Here is a 21,838-nt window from a genome sequence, read left to right as displayed (position 1 = left end):
AATGTGAAGTTATCCACTTTGGAAGCAGGAACAAGAGGGCAGGGTATTGTCTGAACGGTGTAGAGTTAGGTAAGGGAGAAATGCAAAGAGACCTAGGAGTCCTAGTTCATCAGTCAATGAAGGTGAATGAGCAAGTGCAACAGGCAGTGAAGAGGGCAAATGGAATGTTGGCCTTTATTACAAGGGGAATTGAGTACAAGAGCAAGAATGTCCTTTTGCATTTGTACAGGGCCCGGGTGAGACCATACCTGGAATATGGTGTACAGTTTTGGTCTCCAGGTTTAAGGAAGTACATTCTGGCAATTGAGGAAGTGCAGCGTAGATTCACTAGGTTGATTCCTGGGATGGCAGGGCTGTTTTACGCAGAGAGATTGGAGATTGGGCTTGTACACGCTGGAATTGAGGAGATTGAGAGAAGATCTGATTGAAACGTTTAAGATAATTAAAGGATTTGATAGGATTGAGGCAGGAAATATGTTCCAGATGTTGGGAGAGTCCAGTACCAGAGGGCATGGATTGAGAATAAGAGGTCAGTTATTTAAAACAGTGTTGAGGAAGAGCTTCTTCTCCCAGAGAGTTGTGGAGGTGTGGAATGCACTGCCTCGGAAGACGGTGGAGGCCAATTCTCTGGATGCTTTCAAGAAGGAGCTAGATAGGTATCTGATGGATAGGGGAATCAAGGGATATGGGGACAAGGCAGGGACTGGGTATTGATAGTGAATGATCAGCCATGATCTCAGAATGACGGTGCAGACTCGAGGGGCCGAATGGTCTACTTCTGTACCTATTGTCTATTGTGTATTGTGATGGGAAGTGAATCAAAACTCTGAGAACTCTGTGACCTGGGGCTGGAGGGAAAGGGATCGGGGAGGATTCGGAGGGGAAATCTAAATACGTATGGAAATGATATAGGGAAATAATGAAATAATGTGGGAAATGCGGCGGTGGGTAGGGCAGTATGTGAAGGGCGAGGAACAGTCACCGGTCACATGGGAGACCCTCCAGCGAAACGTGATCGTGTTTTACCGCAGATCGGCAGCATTTGCGGGTTTGTTTCCGTGGCTCCGCCCACCGCCTGTAGCACGCAAAAAGTATTATATTGCGCATGCTCACAGGCCCGAGCCAGGCAGGGATGGATTTTTCGTTCTTTGTGGAAGTGGATCAGCGATGGGTCCGGGTCCGGGATCGGGGTCGGGATCGGGAGGGGGTCCTTGCCCCCTTGGACGGGGAGCCGGAGACGGATTATTCTCTGCGGGGCAACAATTTCCCTTCGGTGAGTATTGAAGCCGGTCCCGAGCGGGGAGGTCTGACGTTGAGTGGTGAGTTAACTTTCCCGAATTCAAACAAGATAAACCCTGCAGATTCTGGAAATGCGAGCTGGAGGAACTCAGCAGACCGGGCAGCATCTAGGGGAAGAATACAGTCGACATAACCGGCCGAAACCCTTCGGCAGGACTGGAGAATAAAAGGTGGGGGTGGGGAAGGGAGAGAGAAACACAAGGTGATCGGTGAAACCTGATGGGGGAGGGGATGAACTTTCCAGAACTGGCGGCCTCGCCTCGCTTCCTTCACAGAATCTGCCGGGGTCGGTCCGGGTTGTGAGACCTTCAAACCGAACCGTCTGAGATGAGCCGCCGCTCAGCCCGTTGTTCTGGTCCTATTAGCAGGATGAAGTAAAACATGTTTCTATCTTGTTACTGCCAGAGAATTGTATAATTGCTGTTCTGTGTGTTATCTGAATGTACTTGCCTGTGATGCTGCTACAAGTCAGTGTTTCTCTGTACCTGTACCTTCCCGTACTTGTGCACTTGGTAATAAATTCAACAGGACCTGAGAAATCTCAGTGAGATTTGATTAGTGATGATCATCTTGGCAGCTCGGTAGGTCGAATGTAGGTTAAATGCAAAACCCTGAACAGTGTTGATAATCAGAGGGATCTTAGACTCCAAGTTCATCGCTCCCTGAAAGAGACTGCACAGATTGATCGGGTGGTTAAGAAGGCAAATGGCATGGTTGTCTTTATTAGTTGAAGCATTGAGTTCAAACGTCGGGAAGTTGTGTTGCAGCTTTATAAAACTCGTTAGACCACATCTGGAGTCTTTCATACAGTTCTGGTCGCTCCCATTCTCGGAAGGATGTCGGGGCTTTGGAGTGGGCGCAGAAAAGGTTTACCAGGATATTGCCTGGATTAGAGGGCCTGAGCTTTAACGGGAGGTTGGACAAAATTGTGTTGTTTTCTCTGGAGCCGTGCCAGCTGGTGTGAGACTGGATTGACGTTTATAAGATTACCAGAGGATTAGAAGCCATGTCTCAGAAAGGCAGCGTCCATTATCAAGGACCTCCAGCACCCAGGGCATGTCGTTTGCTCACTGTTACCAGCAGGTAAGGAGGTACAGATGTCTGAATGCTCACACTCAGTAATTCATGAACAGTTTCTTCCCCTCTGCCTCCGATTGCTAAATGGATATTGAACCCTTGAACACTACCTCACATTTAAAATATATAGTATTTCTGTTTGTTGCACAATGTTTAATTTATTCACAGAAAGATAGAAAACCTACAGCACAATACAAAACCTTCGGCCCACAAAGTTGTGCCAATATGTCCCTACCTTAGGAATTACTATGGTTACCCATAGCCCTCTATTTTTCTTAAGCTAGTATTTCTTTATTTTTCTCCAGTGTCTCCAGGTACCTATCCAAAAGACCATATTCTACCCACACCCACCACCATTGCCGGTAGCCAATTCCACACACTCACCACTCTCTGAGTAAAAAAAACTTATCCGTAACATCTCCTCTGCAACTACTCCCCAGCACCTTAAACCTGTGCTGTCTTGTCAAAACCATTTCAGACCTGGGAAAAGGTCTCTGACTATCCAACGATCAATGCCTGTCATTATCTTATACACCTCCATCAGGCCACCTCTCATCCTCCGTTGCTCCAAGTAGGAAAGGCCGAGTTCACTCAACCTTTTCTAATAAGGCATGCTCCCCAATCCAGGCAACATCTGTGTAAATCAAATTTGCACCCTTTCTATGGTTTCCACATGCTTCGTGTTGTGAGGCAACCAGAATTGAACACAGTGGGGTGTGACCAGCGTCAGATATAGCTGCAACATTACCTCTCGGCTCCTAAATTCAATCCCACGATTGATGAAGGTCAATGCATCATATGCCTTCTTAACCACAGAGTCAACCTGCGTAGCAGCTTTGAGTGTCCTATGGACTGGGACCCCAGGATCCCTCTGATCCTCCACACTGCCAAGAGTCTTACCATTAATGTTATATTCTACCATCATGTTTGACCTAACAAAATGGACCACTTCACACTTATCCTGGTTGAACTCCATCTGCCACTTTTCAGCCCATTTTTGCATCCTGTCAAAGTCCCACTGATACCTCTAACAGCCCTCCACACTATCCACAACTCCCCCAACCTTTGTGTCATCAGCAAAGTTGCTAAACCATCCCTCTACTTCCTCATCCAGGTCATTTATCAAAATCACAAAGAGTAAGGGTCCCAGATATACTGTAAATGATTTAGTTGTTTATTTTTATTATTTTATTTTGGGTGTTTTTCCCTTTTATAATATGTATTGCATTGAACTGCTGCTGCACGGTTTTCAAATTTCATGACACACACCGGTGATAATAAACCTGATTCTGATTCTGAGTGGACAGACAATCTATTTTTCCTGGGGGTTGAAATGTCTAATATATTTAAGGTGAGAAAAGATGTAAGCAGCAAGTTTGTTTCTTTACACAGAATGGTGGGTAGCTGGAAAACTCTGTCTGGAGTGGGAAACCCGACTGGTCACGTGATCCAGTTTGCCCCTCCCATTTAACAGCAGATGGGCAGCACCTGTGCATCTGTTTCCGAGGCCCTGCCCTCCTGCCCTCACTTCACGCATGTTCACTGTCTCCGGCCGGGCGGTGTTTTCTTTTCCGCTCAGTGCAGAAGTGCATCATCTGTGGGATTGAGGGAAGGGTCCTCACCTCCTGGGAGGGGGAGTCAGGGGTCAGTGTCACTGTCTGTGGGCCAAAGATATTGCGTTCCCATCGGTGAGTATTGAGACCGATCCCAAGTGGGGAGATCCGATGTTGGCCGTGAGCACCGAACTGAGGACCAATTATCTGGGCTGGTCAAAAGTGTGTAGACTTCACTTAATCTGCATTGAATGATCCAAACCTGGAGCCCAGGCTGTCTATTTCCACAGAGTTGAAATGGGAGACCCACCGACAGGTCACGTGAGGCTGTTTACTGCAGATCTGCCCTGCCCTTCGCTTTGTGATGCGAGATGACGTGGTGTGTGCTCAGAGTTCCTGGATGGGTCAGGATGCTTCCTCTATGTTGTGTTGGGGAATCTGATGTTGGTCACTGAGTCCCGTTAACTTCCCCCAACTCGCCTCGTTTCCTGAGGCTGCTCACATTAGTCCTTGAGCTTTATGGCAGTTATGTCTTCTCCCGGACTGGGGTCGGTGAGAAAGGAGAATGTCCCAGGTTTTGGGGATCTTTGATTTCACTGCCTGCTTTACCGAGGGACTGGGAAGTCTAGGGGGGGTGAGTGGTTTCTGTGATGTGCACGTGGACAAGTGGTTAAGCTATCTGAAGGTCATGAGTTTGAGCCTCAGGCCAGGCAGTGTGTTGTATCCTTGAGCATGGCACTTAACCACACATTGCTCCTGCGCTTTTATAGCCCAGAAGGATCAAATCACCTAATCCTGTTCCTGTGTCTTATGTATTACCATGACAGAATGATGGCTCCTTCTTATCCTACATTGTTTTGTGATGTGTGAGGGACAATAAAAGATTGTTCACTGAGATTATTATATTTGGCTGCAACGTTTAAATTTCAATGAGTTTTGATCTTAGTAACATTAAGCAGAAATGTTTGGTTCTCCTTTTCATTGTTAATGCGCTCCATTATCTCTGTGATTAATGTTAGACCTGCGGTGAGAGGTTTATTGAAAGAAAAACCCCAACTGGAAGCAAACCATGGCTAAAGATGTGGGAATAGCAACAAGTGAACTGGCCCGAGGACTGAGAGCATCAACTGGAGAGAACAACACTGAATCAGCTGACTTGGAGTTCCCAGTGAGTCAGTGAGGAGGAAGTTTGGTGAGTCTCATTTATTCAAACACTGGTCCTTTATACATTACATACCTGTACAATAGAAGATGGGAAATAGTTGGAGTGAGACTGAATGTGCCCAGAAGAACCATTTATGCCTCTGTCAGGCACAGTTGCAATCACACCAGGTCTGGTAATGTGTTTCCAGCAGCCCAGCCCTTTAAAATCACTCCCATTTTGTGGAAGTCAAATCTGGATAAAGTGGTGGAAATCGGGCAGAATCTGAAGTTGCTGGAGATCTGCACTAAAAACTGAAAATGCTTCAAGTCATCCTGACAAAATGTTATTAACCTGAATTATAAAGATTGTTCCCCTCCCCACAGCTGTACCTTACATGCTGAGCAGTTTGGTAATTACAATTTCTTTTATTACATTCATTCTGGATTAGTTTCTGTTTCCTGAAATGTACCTGTTTTAACGTGGGAGTGGAAATGGCTCACTCTGTGATAGTAGAACAGTAAAGTAACCACAACTTTCCCTGCAAATTACTCTGGTACCAATTAGTTTGTTATTCCTAGAAATGTGTTCAGTACAGTTGTTGCTAACAAGGTTTACAAGAATAATCTCAGGAATGTTCGGCATTATGTGTGAGGAGCATTTGATTGTTCTGGACCTGTGCTCAATGGAGTTCATCAGGACGGTGGGGGTGGTGGGGGATGTATGGTTAAGTAAACCTACCAAATGCTGAAAAGCCTGGATACAGTGGACATGGAGAGGATGTTTCCATTAGACTGTGATCTGACAGCGCAGTCTCAGAATAAAGAAGCTTCCCTTTAAAACAGAGAGGGAAAAAAAATTGGCCAGAAGATGTCTGATCTGTGGAATTTGTTGCCACAGAGGTTGGCTGAAGCTGCCATTTGGGTATACATATGACAGAGATTAACATATTGATGATTGCTGAGTAGCTCAGGGTTACAGGAGGAAGGCAGGAATGTTGTGCTGGAATGAAAGTCAGCCATGGTTAAATGGTGGGGCAGACCAGTTGGACCAAAGCACATAATTCTGTTCCTGACTGAATGATGGCTCCTCCTTATCCCATATTGGTTTGTGATGTGTGAGTGAAAATAAAAAAATGTTTACTGAAATCATTATATCAGCCTTCAACGTTTTGTTCTTAGTAACATTAAGCAGAAATATTTGGTTCTCCTTTTTATTGTTATTGTGCTTCATTGTCTCTCTGGTTAAAGTTAGACCTGCAGTGAGAGGTTTATTGGAAGAAAAACCCCAACTAGAAGCAAACGACGGCTGAAGACGGGAACAGCAATAAGTGAACCAGCCCGAGGACTGAGAGCATAAACTGGAGAGATCAACTCTGCCTCAGGAGAATCGGAGATTCCATTGATTCAGTCAGGAGAAAGTTTGGTGAGTCTCATTTACTCAAACACTGGTCCTTTAGACATTACATACCTGTAAAAGGGAAGGTGGGTTATAGTTGGAGTGAGACTGAATGTGCCCAGAACAACCAGTTATGCCTCTGTCAGACCCAGTTGCAATCACTCCATGTCTGGTAATGAGCTTCCGGTTTCCAGCCCTTTAAAACCACTCCCATTCTGTAAGTCGAAGCTGGAGAGAGTCACTCAGAGACCGTGCGGTACAAACTCTTTATTCCACGTACCTGGGGCTTACTCAGTTAGTCGCTCAAACAGGAACAGTCAATGACTGTCCCCACCCAATCTACTAACTGACTAACAATTCCCCTTACACCGCGGATATATCCATCCAGATACCCCCACACAAGACAGGCTGGAGCCAAAGGTATTTACTACATGAGCCGCCCCTATAGATAAATTACAAAACAGTCATAAAGGCTTCCAGACACAGAACAGACTGAAGCTGTCCTATCTCTTCTCATGAGTGCACATGGAGATAAGCATCTTGAAACTCCAGCTAGCTACCCTCAAGAAGAAATATGGCTCAGCACATCGGTTGATCATCAGCAGTTTCTTTCAGAAAAACAGGCTGCTATTGTTTAACAAAGTGTTAACCATTTTACAGACTTTATCATTCCCTCCTTTTGATCATTACAATATCAACAAAGCTAACTTTTTATAGAGAAAGCAACTGATGACAGCATTGGCTTATCAGTGGGTAAAGACAGTGTACAACAGTAATTACAACAAAGATATGTACAACTATTAGGCTATAATGCAGTATCATGCCCCACATATTACCAAACAGGCCTTCACAGATCACCATTTCGATCCTTCAGTGAACCCGTGTAAATCCTGCCTTACATTCTTGATGCTGTCAATCTCCTTTGCAGTGTGCTTGGAGAGGGATGTAATGGTAGTAGATTCATCAGGGATATAGGTTCAACATTCTGTGTCAATAATAGCACAGGTTCCCCCTTTCTCAGCTAGGATAAAATCTAAAGCCATATGATTCTGTAGGACTGTTTGCCAGATTGCAATCATTTCAGTGGATATTTCTGTTACGTGGGCCTGTGTTTCTGTCAGGGCCCCTGCAATATCGTGGCCAGCTCCTCAAGTGCTGTATCCAAATTGATTATCTCTGATGAATTCCTGGCTACTCCATAGGAGAGAAAAGTAATCATCCAAAATCAATCAGTCTCAGTTGTTCCTCTCGGCTGCTGGTCACCTGCAAGTATGGCCAGGATGCATGTTTCCCAGTATTGGAAGTTCCGTTTGATGGGGGCCTGAGACACCATTCCTCAAAACACTGACAGCCACAGTCATCTCTGACTGGACCACAGGTCCTCATCTCACTTCCCCTTATGTTATTTGAGAAAACCCAGGCTGAGAGTTCCTCACTCTGGTTGAGCGGGATTACTGACATTGGAACCATAGTTTTACCATGCTGTGGAATTTCAGCACAAACCCATCAGGCAACTAGTTCTACCTGTTTTGCATAAGTATAACAGAAAGACGGAAATGTGTTAACATGGGGGCCCCCAGATGCTGGGGTGAGCCCTCTCAAAGACATAAACATGAACACCACTAACAACCAATACATTTTCCATTAGTCCAAGAGAGACCTTCTACTCAGTTCCTTCAGTAACATGTTTGGCACCTAATGATGTATCCACCGAGATTTCTCGCCCCTTCAGTTTCACAGCCGTGGGAGTGGTCGGTAACACCTGATATGGTCCTCTCCACCGAGGTCCAAGATTCCGTAAATCCCAGTTCTTCATCAGGAAAAAAAATCCCAGGTTCCATCATGGGATAGTCACTCCTCTCTGCGGAATAGTTCTCTTCCTTGTAAGCCTGTCGTACCTGTGAATGTATGCTTGGAACATTTTGGTTAGTTGGCATATATATTTTCCCATGTCTTCCCCTCAGATATGAATATCCAATTTTGCTGGTAGACTTTCTGGGAGCAATGGTACACAAGGTCTTAGTCCCCAGGGTGTCTTCATGGGCCGTCCATAAATGATTTCAGCTGGTGACAACCCTGTTTTCCCCTGTGGGGTAACCTTCATGTGGAACTGGGTAACGGTAGACCCTTCAACCAAGTGAGTCCAGTCTCCACTGTTAGTTTGGCCAATTTACTCTTCAGAGTGCCATTGGCTCTCTCCACTCTGCCAGCGGCCCGTGTGTGGTTCACACAGTGGAATTGTTGCTGGATAGCTAGTTCGTTATGTATGCCTTTGTTTACTTTCATCACGAAGTTTGGGCCATTGTCAGAGCTCAGCATCTCTGGCAGGCCATACCGGGGAATTATTTCCCGTAATAATACCTTCACAACAGTCATAACAGTATTATTGGTAGTTGGAACAGCTTCAACCCATCAACTAAACACATCTATAATATCTAAGCAGTATCTATAGCAATGTACTCTATGTAATTCAATAAAATCAACTTGTAGACACAAAAAGGTCCACCTGTCAAGGGACTCGTACCCAGTCTGCAGGGTACAGGTTACCATCCATTCCCTCCTTTCCCAGGTGTGTATAATTACATATATAATCGACCAATATTGGTAAAAACTGTGTAGGAACACAAACCTGTCCCACTAGGTGATCCAAAAACCTAGGTTGGAGTCTTTCTGGCACCCCATCTGGGACCACAGTTCTCACTCCTCCTCAGAGGCGTCACCCTGAGAAGAACGAAACATGAGGTATCTGTAGAGCGGTGAGTAAGTTGTTTACAAAGGTGACATTACTAATGGGGTGGCCAGAGGAAGTCAGGAATCCCCATGTTCCCAGAGAGCCCCGTAGTCATGTACAATTCCAAATGCATAACAGAGTCTGTGAAAATGTTCCCACTTTACTCTGTTGCTGGGATACAGGCATGAGTCAGAGCAAACAGCTCAGCCTTCTGGGTGGAGACAGTTGCTTCAAAAGAGGCCAGTTCAATTACTTCACTGCCCATCACTATTGCATAGTCAGAATATATTATCCTGCTGGATCCACAAAAGAGCTTCCATCCTCATAAAACTTTGCCTCGGGATTGAGGGGATATTGCTAAATGGATGGGAGAGTCTGTCCTTCTTTCATGGTGATCCTGACAGGGGGGCAGTTGGTGCAACAGACTTCCTGGCCTGAAATTGCACAGAGATGGGGTACAGCATCTTGGGATTGGTCACTATTAAAAGGTTGTCTTACCAGTAATCCCATCTTCACCTCAGACTCCTTCCCGTATTGGACTAGACCCACGGCCAAGTCTTGCCAGTCTCCTTCGGTGCTGGAGGCTTGCTTCGTTAGGGTGTAGGCCAGGAACCCTGGGCTCTTTGGCTTGAACTCAGAGCAAATCCTAATGGTGGTATGGGGAACTACCAGTTCTGTCTGTCGCCAAAGGAAATCCGGAAATTCGGCCAGTAATGCAATACCGTCTCTTCCTGTAACCTCTAATCACCGTGACCAGGAACTTATGTCCCTCGAGGGGTGCATAATATTGGCTTTCCTCAGTGACGCACCCCGTAGGGTCAAAGCACAGAGTCACATGAGGGTTGGCTGCTGGCAGAAGGAGTGGGGTCCAAATTAAGTGCCCTCCACTTGGGGGTCGGAAACTGGGGAAGCTATCGGTTGTTCTCCTGACAAGGGTGACAGCATTGTCTGTGCAAAGAATCTCGACTTCCAACGGACAGAGCAAGTCTCTCCCTGCTAGATTACACCCCCCGTCTGGTGGTGACTGTAAATGAAACCTCACACTGGCTCCCCTGGAATTCCAGCTGCAGTGGCTGGGTACGTGAATAGGTACGTTCCGTGCCTTCGAACCCAGACAGAGTGATTGTAGCATCTGATAGCTGGAATCCCTTTTCCGATACTATTTCCTGATCGAGAGTGGTTGTGGTTGCCCTCATATCAATTATAAACGGAACTGGAGTTCCAGCAACTTGCAATATTAAATTGGGCTCTTCCTGAGGGTTGGCACTTGTGGTTGGAAGCATCTTCTTGTCAGTTTCTAAACGGGTTGTTGTCCCCACCTGTCCCTTGGTAGGTTTTTGCTCCCATTTCTGTTCCTCAGATATAGCCCGTTCGCATCCTTCTTCCCGCTGAGCATATTCACCTTTAATATTAGTTCCCTTCGGGGTTGATTGTGATTCGAAATTTGGGTCCTAATGATATGTCAAAGCTCGTCGCATTAGATTTTGGTCATTGTCAGGCCTATCCATATTATTTGTTTTAATCATGTTGGCTAACTTAGTTGGTAAGCATTGGAGCAGTAGGGCATTGAACAGGGGGGACAGATTCCCATCATTAAAGTCTTGGTCTCCTGCGAAGTGATTGTAGCAGGCCACAAATCACTCTCAATAGTCTGGTCCCGATTCCCAGGCTTAGGTTTGCATTCAGGTACTTTAGTGATGTTCACAGGTTGCTGGAGAGCCCTTTACAAAGCTTGAATGATCTGGTCCAGCTTTTCATTCTCATTATGTTTTCCAGCCTGTAACTCCTAATAGGTTTGGTATCTCAATTCTGCTTTCCATTTTCGCCCCTCATCACCTGAGCAAATCATGCAGGAGAGACTGAATAAATCTTACGGAGTCGCATTAAACATTTGTATAGTACTGTGGAGACACTGAGCAAACTGCGCTGTTTTTTCTTTTCTATCTGGGGCCTGATTCATGATCATTATCATTTCTTGAGGCTTCCAGGGAGCATACACAGGAATCGCTGAGGGCTGTCCCTCCTCCTAATCCTAGGGGGAACATTTGCTAATGCTGTTCAGGAGGGTTTAAGCTAATGTGGCAGGGGGATAGGAACAAGTGCAGAGAGACAGAGGGGTGCAAAATGAGAGCAGAAGCAAAAAGTACTAAGGTGAAAAGTAAAAGTGGCAGGCAGTCAATTCCAGGGCAAAAATCAAAAAGGGCCATTTTTCAACATAATTGTACAAGGGCTAAAAGTGTTGTAAAAACAAGCCTGAAGGCTTTGTGTGTCAATGCAAGGAGTATTCGTAACAAGGTGGATGAATTGAATGTGTAGATAGTTATTAATGAATATGATATAGTTGGAATCACAGAGACATGGCTCCAGGGTGACCAAGGATAGGAGCTCAACATCCAGGGATATTCAATATTCAGGAGGGATAGACAGGAACGAAAAGGAGGTGGGGTAGCGTTGCTGATTAGGGAAGAGATTAACGCAATAGAGAGGAAAGACATTAGCCTGGAGGATGTGCAGTCGATATGGGGAGAGCTGTGTAACACTAAGGGGCATAAAACGCTGGTGGGAGTTGTGAACAGGCCACCTAACAGTAGTAGTGAAGTTGGGGATGGCATTAAACCGGAAATTAGAAATGCGTGCAAAAAAGGAACAGCAGTTATAATGGGTGACTTCAATCTACATATAGATTGGGTGAACCAAATTGGTAAGGGTGCTGAGGAAGAGGATTTCTTAGAATGTGTGCGGGATGGTTTTCTGAACCAACATGTCGAGGAACCAACTATAGAGCAGGCCATTCTAGACTGGGTATTGAGCAATGAGAAAGGGTTAATTAGCAATCTTGTCATGCGAGGCCCCTTGGTAAGAGTGACCATAATATGGTGGAATTCTTCATTAAGATGGAGAGTGACATAGTTAATTCAGAACCAAATGTTCTGAACTTAAAGAAGGGCAACTTTGAAGATATGAGACGTAAATTAGCTAAGACAGACTGGCAAATGATATTTAAAGGGTTGATGGTGGATAGAAACATAGAAAATAGGCCATTCGGACCATCGATCCTGCACCGCCATTCAGTATGATCATGACTGATCATCCAACTGAGAACCTTGTACCTGCTTTCTCTCCATACCCCCGATCCCTTTAGCCACAAGGGCCATATCTAACTCCCTCTTAAATATAGCCAATGAAATGGCCTCAACTGTTTCCTGTGATAGAGAATTCCACAGATTCTCCACTCTCTATGTGAAGAGGTTTTTCCTCATCTCGGTCCTAAAAGTCTTCCACTTTATCCTTAAAATGTGACCCCTCTTTCTGGACTCCCCCCAACATCGGAAACAATCTTCCTGCATCTAGCCTGTCCAATCCCTTTAGAATTTTAGATGTTTCAATAAGATCCCCCCTCAAGCTTCTAAATTCCAGTCATTCTTCATATGAAATTCCTGCCATCCCAGGAATCAATCTGGTGAACCATCTTTGTACTCCCTCTATGGCAAGAATGTCTTTCCTCAGATTAGGGGACCAAAACTGCACACAATACTCTACGTGCGGTCTCACCAAGGCCTTGTACAACTGCAGTAGAACCTCCCTGCTACTGTACTCAAATCCTTTTGTGATGAATGCCAGCATACCTTTCGCCTTTTTCACAGCCTGCTGTACCTGCATGCCTCCCTTCAATGACTGGTGTACAATGACACCCAGATCTCGTTGCACCTCCCCTTTTCCTAATCGGCCACCGTTCAGATAATAATCTGTTTTCCTGTTCTTGCAACCAAAATGGATAACCTCATATTTATCCACATTAAATAGCATCTGCCATGAATTTGCCCACTGACCTAACCTATACAAGTCACCCTACATCCTCTTAGCATCCTCCTCAAAGCTAACATCGCCGCCCAGCTTCGTGTCGTCCGCAAACTTGGAGATGCTGCATTTAATTCCCTCATCTAAATCATTAATATATATTGTAAACAACTGGAGTCCCAACACTGAGCCTCGCAGTACCCCACTAGTCGCTGCCTACCATTCTGAAAAGGTCCCGTTTACTCACACTCTTTGCTTCTTGTCTGCCAAACAATTCTCTATCAGCATCAATACCATACCCCCAATACCGTTTGCTTTAAGTTTACGCACTAATCTCCTGTGTGGGACCTTGTCAAAAGCCTTTTGGAAATCTAAATATACCACATCTACTGGCTCTCCCCTATCCACTCTGCTAGTTACATCTTCAAAAAATTCTATAAGATTCAGCAGACCTGACTTTCCTTTCACAAATCCATGCTGACTTTGTCTGATGATTTCACCTCTTTCCAAATGTGCTGTTATCACATCTTTGATAACTGACTCCAGCATTTTCCCCACCACCGACATCAGACTAACCGGTCTGTAATTCCCCGGTTTTTATCTCCCTCCTGTTTTAAAAAGTGGTGTTACATTAGCCACCCTCCAATCCTCAGGAACTAATCCAGAATCTAAGGAGTTTTGAAAAATTATCAGTAATGCTTCCACTATTTCTTGGTCTACTCTGGGGTGCAGACCATCTGGCCCTGGGAATTTATCTGCCTTTAATCCTTTCAATTTACCTAACACCACTTCCCTACTAACATGTATTTCCCTCAGTTCCTCCATCTCACTAGAACCTCGGTCCCTTACTATTTCCAGAGGATTATTTATGTCCTCCTTAGTGAAGACAGAACCAAAGTAGTTATTCAATTGGTCTGCCATGTCTTTGTTCCCTATGATCAATTCATCTGTTTCTGACTGGAAAGGCCATAACATTTGTCTTGAGCAATCTTTCTTTTTTCACATATCTGTAAAAGCTTTTAGAGTCAGTTTTTATGTTCCCTGCCAGCTTTCTCTCATAATCCTTTTTCCCTTTCCTAATTAAGCCCTTTGTCCTCCGCTACTGGTTTCTGAATTTCTCCCGGTCCTCAGGTGTGCCGCTTTTTTTTTGCTAATTTATATGTTTCTTCTTTGGACTTGATACTATCCCTAATTTCCCTTGTCAGCCACAGGTGCACTACCTTCCCTGGTTTATTCTTTTGCCAAACTGGGATGAACAATTATTGTGGTTCATCCATGCGATGTTTAAATGCTTGCCAATGTATATCCACTGTCAACCCTTTAAGTATCATTTGCCAGTCTGTCTTAGCTAATTCACGTCTCATACCTTCAAAGTTACCCTTCTTTAAGTTTAGAACCATTGTTTCTGAATTAAATATGTCACTCTTCATCTTAATGAAGAATTCCACCATATTATGGTCACTCTTACCCAAGGGGCCTCGCACGACAAGATTGCTAATGAACCCTTCCTCATTGCTCAATACCCAATGTCGAATGGCCTGCTCTCTAGTTGGTTCCTGTGCAATGGGAAGCAATTAAAGATTGCATGGATGAACTACAACAAGTATTCATCCCAGTTTGGCAAAAGAATAAACCAGGGAAGGTAGTGCACCCGTGGCTGACAGGGGAAATTAGGGATAGTATCAAGTACAAAGAAGAAACATACAAATTAGCCAGAAAAAGTGGCACACCTGAGGACTGGGAGAAATTCAGAGTAGCAGAGGAGGACAATGGGATTAATTAGGAAAGGGAAAAAAAGATTATGAGAAAAAGCTGGCAGGGAACATAAAAACTGACTGTAAATGATTTATAGATAAGTGAAAAGAAAATGATTGGTTAAGACAAATGTAAGTCCCTTACTGTTCAAAACAGGTGAATTGATCATAGGGAACAAGGACATGGCAGACCAATTGAATAACTACTTTAATTCTGTCTTCACTAAGGTGGACATAAATAATCTTCCGGAAATAGTAGAGGACCAAGGGTCTAGTGAGATGGAGGAACTGAGGGAAATACATGTTAGTAGGGAAGTGTTAGATAAATTGAAGGGATTAAGGGCAGATAAATTCCCAGGGCAAGATGGTCTGCATCCCAGAGTGCTTCAGAAAGTAGCCCAAGAAATAGTGGATGCATTAGTGATAATTTTTCCAAACTCCTTAGATTCTGGATTAGTTCCTGAGGATTGGAGGGTGGGTAATGAGACCTCACTTTTTTAAAAAATGAGGGAGAGAGAAACCGGGGAATTATAGACCAGTTAGCCTGACATTGGAGGTGGGGAAAATGTTAGAGTTGGTTCTGAAATATGTGATAACAGCACATTTGGAAAGAGGTGAAATAATAGGACAACATCAGCATGGATTTGTGAAAGGAAAATCATGTCTGGCGAATCTTAAAGAATTTTTTGAGGCTGTAACTAGTAGAATGGATAGGGGAGAACAAGTGGATGTGGTATATTTGGATTGTCGAAAGGCTTTTGACAAGGTCCCACACAGGAGATTAGTGTGCAATCTTGAAGCACACGGTATTGGGGGAATGGTATTGATGTGGATAGAGTATTGGTTGGCATACAGGAAGCAAAGAGTGGGAGTAAATGGGACCTTTTCAGATTGGCACGCAGTCACCAGTGGGGTACTGCAAGGCTCTGTGCTGGGACCCACGTTGTTTACAATAATGATTTACACGATGGAATTAAATGCAGTGTCTTCAAGTTTGCGGATAACACGAAGCTGGGCGGCAGTGTTAGCTGTGAGGAGGATGCTAAGAGGATGCAGCGAGACTTGGCTAGGTTAGGTGAGTAGGCAAATTCATGGCAGATGCAATTTAATGTGGATAAATGTAAGGTTATTCACTTTGGTTGCAAGAACAGGAAAACAGATTATTATCTGAATGGCCAATTAGGAAAAGGGGAGGTGCAACGAGACCTGGGTGTCATTGTACACCAGTCATTGAAAGTGGGCATGCAGGTACAGCAGGCGGTGAAAAAGGCGAATGGTTTGTGGCATTCGTAGCAAGAGGATTTGAGTACCGGAGCAGGGAGGTTCTACTGCTGTTGTACAAGGCCAATCTGAGGAAACACATTCTTGCCATAGAGGGAGTACAAAGAAGTTCTACCAGATTGATTCCTGGGATGGCAGGACTTTCATATGAAGAAAGACTGGATCGACTAGGCTTATACTCGCTGGAATTTAAAAGATTGTTGGAGGATCTTATTGAAACATATATAATTCTAAAGGGATTGGACAGGCCAGATACAAGAACATTGTTTCCGATGTTCAGTCCAGAATGGGGCTGTCACAGTTTAAGGATAAAGAGGAAGCCTTTTAGGACCAAGATGAGGAAAAACTTCTTCACACACAAGGTGGTGAATCTGTGGAATTCTCTGCCACAGGAAACAGTTGAGGCCAGATCATTGGCTATATTTAAGAGGAAGTTAGATATGGCCCTTGTGGCTAAAGGGATCAGGGGTATGGAGAGAAAGCAGGTACAGGGTTCTGAGTTGGATGATCAGGCATGATCATTCTGAATGACAGTGCAGGCTTGAAGGGACTAATGGCCTACTCCTGCACCTATGTTCTATGTTTCTATGTGTGGAAAATTAAAATCTCCCACAATCACAACCTTGTGCTTACTACAAATATCTGCTATCTCCTTACAAATTTGCTCCTCCAATTCTCGCTCCCAATTAGGTGGTTTATAATACGCCCCTATAAGTGTTACTATACTTTCCCCATTCTTCAATTCCACCCAAATAGGCTCCCTAAATGAGCCCTGTAATCTATCCTGTCAAAGCACCGCTGCAATATTTTCTCAGACAAGCATTGCAATACCTCCCCCCTTGCCCTTCTGAAACAACAAAATCCAGGAATATTTAGTTGCCAATCACACCCCTCCTGCAACCATGTTTCACTAATAGATACAACATCATATTTCCAGTTATCAATCCATACTCTAAGCTCATCCACCTTTCTTACAATGCTCCTAGCATTAAAATAGATGCATTCAAGGAACTTTCCACCTCTTCCTCTCTGTTTATCCCTAACGGTGCAAACAACTTTATTATCTCTTTTTTTACCTTTCCCCTACATCTTCGATCTGAGCGCTTCTACATCAGGGAGGATGTTCAAGTCATCTCTGTGTTAAAAGTTTAGCCATCATGGTGACTGAAGGCAGTTGCAGGTTCATGACGGACGGTTACTGTCAGATTCTGCAGTTCTTGTGGCTGCTCGTCGCACCCAGGACTGAACCCTGGTCAGTGAGCCTTGGAGGAGTCTGTTCTGCTGATGTTAGTCTTAATCTAGATTGGTGTTTAATATTGTGGATCTGTGAAAGATAAATCAGTTCTGTATCAAATCCCGTGTCTCAGATACTTACTGTCTCTACCACACTCACAATGTACACTAGAAAGGCCACTTAGCCCATCTGGTTCCTGCCCATGTTTCTGTACCATATCAGTATATCAAAATCCCTCTCTGCCGTTCCCCTCTCACTCTCCCTGAGATGACATGTTGCAACTAGTCACCACTCTGTGGGATAGGAGATTTCCCGTGAATTTCATGGAAACATATAAATGCACAACTCATTACAAATGCTTTGTCCCACATTGCTGTTCTGACCATGTATCTTACTCTAGAAACTGCTTAGAATTACCCTGCCACATAGTCACCTATTTTCCTAAGCACCATGTACCTATCTGAGAGTCTCTTAAAAGACCCTATTGTATCCGCCTCTACCACCGTCGCTGGCGGTGCATTCCACACACACACCACTCTTTGCTTAAAAAACTTAGCTCTGACATCTCATCTGTACCTACTTCCAAGCAGCTGAAACCTATTCCCCCTCATGTTAGCTGTTTCAGCCCTGGGGAAAAAGCCTCTGGCTATCCATACGGCCAATGTCTCTCATCATCTTATACACCTGTATGATTTTGTCCAGGGTGAATAAGATGATGAGCACATTGTGGTTTTGACATTCTCTCTCTCTCTCTCTCTCTCTCTCTCTCTCTCTCTCTCTCTCTCTCTCTCTCTCTCCTTGTGTCTGACGTCACAGTCCTGCCTCACTCAGGCACTTAAAGCGACACTCACAGTAAGCGAACCTGCGGTCTAGTAACATAATGTGCATCTAAAGTCTGACAGCAGAGTAGTGAGTAAATCTTCGATGGTGTAGAGTCAAAAACCAAAAAGTTGCTCCAGAGAGAGATTGGGTCTAGAGTTCACGAGGAGGAGGAGGAATCAGATCAGCAGGATGTGACTACAAAAGAAAGGTCAGAAACATTTAGAAACTGGTTGACTGAAAAAATGGTGGTTAATTTCGGGCAGCAAATGTGGAGAGGAATAAAAAGACAATGTTTAGGCCGAGCCCCTTCAGCATGCCTAGACTGTGTACTCCGCTGCTTAGTTGTTCTCTGAAATGCAGAGTTCCTCCAGGGTTTTGTGTGTGTGCATCTCTGTATTTCCAGCAACTGCAGAATCTCCTGTGTTTTATAACAGCATTGTACTTTGGCACTAGATACACGTTGATATTGAGTATATTGTTTATGGGAGCCACTTTCTGCGTTAGAACAGCTGCAGATTTTTTCTACACACACTATAAAAAAAATGAGGTATGGACATTGAACCGGTGCTTGCAGAAATGGTTAATGGCACAATGATGTCTCAGAGGGCCATGCGTTAAGAATTTTGCCGGCGTTAAAGAGCTGATGAAATACGCAGGCGTCAGGCTGAGGCCGTCCCTGAGTATCACGTATGCGCGCAGTACACAGAAGGCCTTGAAAATGTCGGGTACAGATAAGAGCGATTCTCTGTGTTTTTATCTTAAACACTGACTTCAGGACAATTCCTGTGAAATCCAGACACCGTTGCCATCAATCCCGGGACAGTCCTGCTCTCGTCCCTGTCTCTCAGCCACATGATCCATACACGGGCCCCGGGGAGCTTCCGGCTGCTGAGTGAATGGGAACCGATGGATCTCTCAGATAGAGCTGAGCTCCAGCTATAATAAAGGCAAGGATTAGCAACTCAGAGAAAGGGAACAAAATCCTTTACATCACCAGTTGAGAAAATCACCTTTGTTCTATCTCCAATCACTAACAAGTTAAAATCTGCAGATGCTGGAAATCCAAGCAACGCTCACAAAATGCTGGAGGAATTCAGCATTAGTACTCTTTTCCATAGATGCTGCTTGGCCTGCTGAGTTCCTCCAGTATTTTGTGTCTGTTGCTTGTTCTACCTCCTCTTGTTCTGGACTTTTCCACCCGTGAGAACATGTTTTGTCCCATTCTCTCTGGGTATGTAATGATATCAAAAACCTTTGTCATGGGCAGCAAGTAGCTTTCACATCCCAAATGTGCCAGATTCCAATGAGACAGACTCCTGCACTTCCCTTCGTATTCATTGGCATTGCCATCACTGAGTTCACCACTGTCAGTCGTTGGGGGAGGCTTCAGGGGAATACAGAAACTGGTGATACTTGTGTGTATTCTGGTGTTGCCAAAGTTGCTGGAGAATTTGCAAGTGGGAAGAAGTGGAGTGATATTTTGGAAATCTGACTTTTTAAAGTGTAACTTAGCAAGCAAACCACATATGGACAATATGCAAAAAATTTTGATGAGAAAATCCTACATTACCCATTACAGGCCAGCTACATAGGTTGTGTGTGTGTGCAGATGAACTGGATCGAACCCAGAGGAGATCAATGTTCCTATTGACAGTGATTTGCCAGCTGTTAAAATGAATACCTCTCTATAAAAATTCACTGTGCACATGTTGTCAATGGGTAAAAAAAAATAACACATTGCACGATTTATGTACACTCTGGTTATTACAAGTTAGAGGGGGTATTGGAGGAAAGATGGGGAGACTTGTAGTGTCCCTGATGCCCTCCCTTACAAGATGCACATCCAGATGCAGTTTGTAACCCTGCACTTGAAGGAGTTGCAACTTGAAATGCATATGGGAATTGATGATCATTCCAGATACCAGCACTCTGCCCAGTCAGGAGATGATTTATCTTCCAACTTGAGTTTAACCTCACTGTAACAGTGTGATACGAAATCAAACCTTGGCAACTCAAGTAATCTCATCTGAAATGTTGTCCTAAACCCATTGATGGATTTTGTAAATCTTTTACAGGATAAAAAACGAGAAGGAATTTGTCTCCAGGAATCTCAAACACGACACGCCAGTTTTGCTGTCTCTGTCTAGATATTTAAGAAGTGGAGCAAGGTATTCAATCAACCATCCTTCCTGCTCAGACTGTGGGGAGGGATTCACTTGGTCATTTGAACATCTAGCAAGCCCGTCATCTTACAGAGGAGAAAGGCCTTTCACCTGCTCAGACAGTGGGAATGGATTCACTCGGTTATCACAATTGAAGGTATATCAGCAAGTTCACAATGGGCAAGGCCATTCACCTGTTCTGTGTGTGAGAAAGGATTCTGTCGGGCAACCCACCTGTGGACACACCAGTCAGATCACACTGTGCAGAGACTGGTCATCTGCTGAATTTCGGTGAAGGGATTCTCTCGGTCATCTGACCTAATGGCACACCAGCGTGTTCACACGAGGGGGCGGCCATTCACCTGCACAGTCTGTGGGAAGGGATTCACTGCATCATCCAACCTACAGAGACATCAGCGAGTTCACACTGGGGAGAAGCCATTCACCTGCTCAGTCTGTGGGAAGGGATTCACTCAGTCATCCCACCTACAGAATCATCAGCGAGTTCACGCTGGGGAAAAGCCATTCACCTGCTTAGACTGTGGGATAGGATTCACTCAGTCATCACAACTACTGGCACACCAGTCAGTTCACAGTGGGGACTTGCCATTATAATGAATCCCTGGGTTTCCTTTGCTGTGGACTCTCATTTTAAGAGAGAGACATTAAGAAGATGAATCAGTCTGACTTGCAGCCTGTTTACATCGCTCGCGCTTGTTTAGCTTTAACCGAGGACACAGACACTCAGAGTCAAATGGAGACGAAGGAGGAAAAATGGAAGGATTGAAACCAGGGAACTAGTGACCAAGGGTCACTGTTTAAAAGTTTCCTATGCCCACAAGGGTGGGTTAATTATCGATTCATGTACATCGAATGTGTGGAAGTCACATTGTTTGATCCATAGGAGTGGATCTGATTTGGGATATCCTGTGGAGACCACTTATGTGTTAACACTTGAATGGCTGTGGTGTGGTAGTTCACTTGAAAACATACCCCTGGTTACAAGTCACTTTCGGTGATAATCAGTATGTGGATTTGGAATGATGACGGATAAATTCTACAATGACTGTTCTTTCGTTTTGCCACCATGGAACCTGAGGAATGTACATATTTACATATCTACATATATCTACATATTATCTACATAATATCGACATTTTTGCCTTCTCTTGCCATTTACCCTGGATTACAAATCTCTCTCTCTCTTATCGCCTATTCTGTAGTTGAACTGAACTTTCATACTTTACCATCTCAAGACTCCGAGCCTTGTTTCCCCCGAGCTCAATAGTTTGGGAGTTATATTTACACACATTTATAAACGTAACACTATTAACTTCTGTTTATCTTGTTTAAGTTGCAATATTACAAGTAGATTCTAATAAAGACAGATTTAACATCAAAACCAGACTCCAGGTGTAGTCTATTGCTGCTGGCTTGGTTCTAAAGCATTATGGTTCATAACAAATTTGGGGCCTGCGTCTGGGATATGAACAAATTTGGTGGCTATTGATCGATGAATTATCAGTTTGATTGGGGAAATCCCTTTTGATTTTTTTGTGTGTGAAAATCAGCAGCAATGGACATTTAT

The 21,838-nt window shown here is 44.3% G+C and overlaps 1 protein-coding gene across 2 annotated transcripts; it reads left to right on the top strand.

The window, feature by feature from the left end:
* The first annotated feature begins 1,133 nt into the window (after positions 1-1,133).
* Positions 1,134-21,671, top strand: LOC132387240 (zinc finger protein 239-like). Of its 2 annotated transcripts, none has more exons than XM_059959599.1 (4): positions 1,134-1,273; positions 4,949-5,121; positions 6,325-6,495; positions 20,164-21,671. In XM_059959599.1, the coding sequence occupies exon 4, from the start codon at positions 20,572-20,574 to the stop codon at positions 20,863-20,865; it is 294 nt and encodes a 97-aa protein (XP_059815582.1). In that variant the 5' UTR covers positions 1,134-1,273; positions 4,949-5,121; positions 6,325-6,495; positions 20,164-20,571; the 3' UTR covers positions 20,866-21,671. The 2 variants fall into 2 exon arrangements, with proteins under 2 accessions (XP_059815582.1, XP_059815581.1); XM_059959598.1 differs by having other exon boundaries at positions 6,321-6,495.
* The last annotated feature ends 167 nt before the right edge of the window (positions 21,672-21,838 follow it).

Source organism: Hypanus sabinus, unplaced genomic scaffold (genome assembly GCF_030144855.1).
Source record: "Hypanus sabinus isolate sHypSab1 unplaced genomic scaffold, sHypSab1.hap1 scaffold_1654, whole genome shotgun sequence".
Lineage (NCBI taxonomy): Eukaryota > Metazoa > Chordata > Chondrichthyes > Myliobatiformes > Dasyatidae > Hypanus > Hypanus sabinus.
The sequence above is the reverse complement of the archived record's forward strand: the minus strand, read 5'-3'. Positions and strand labels throughout refer to the sequence as shown.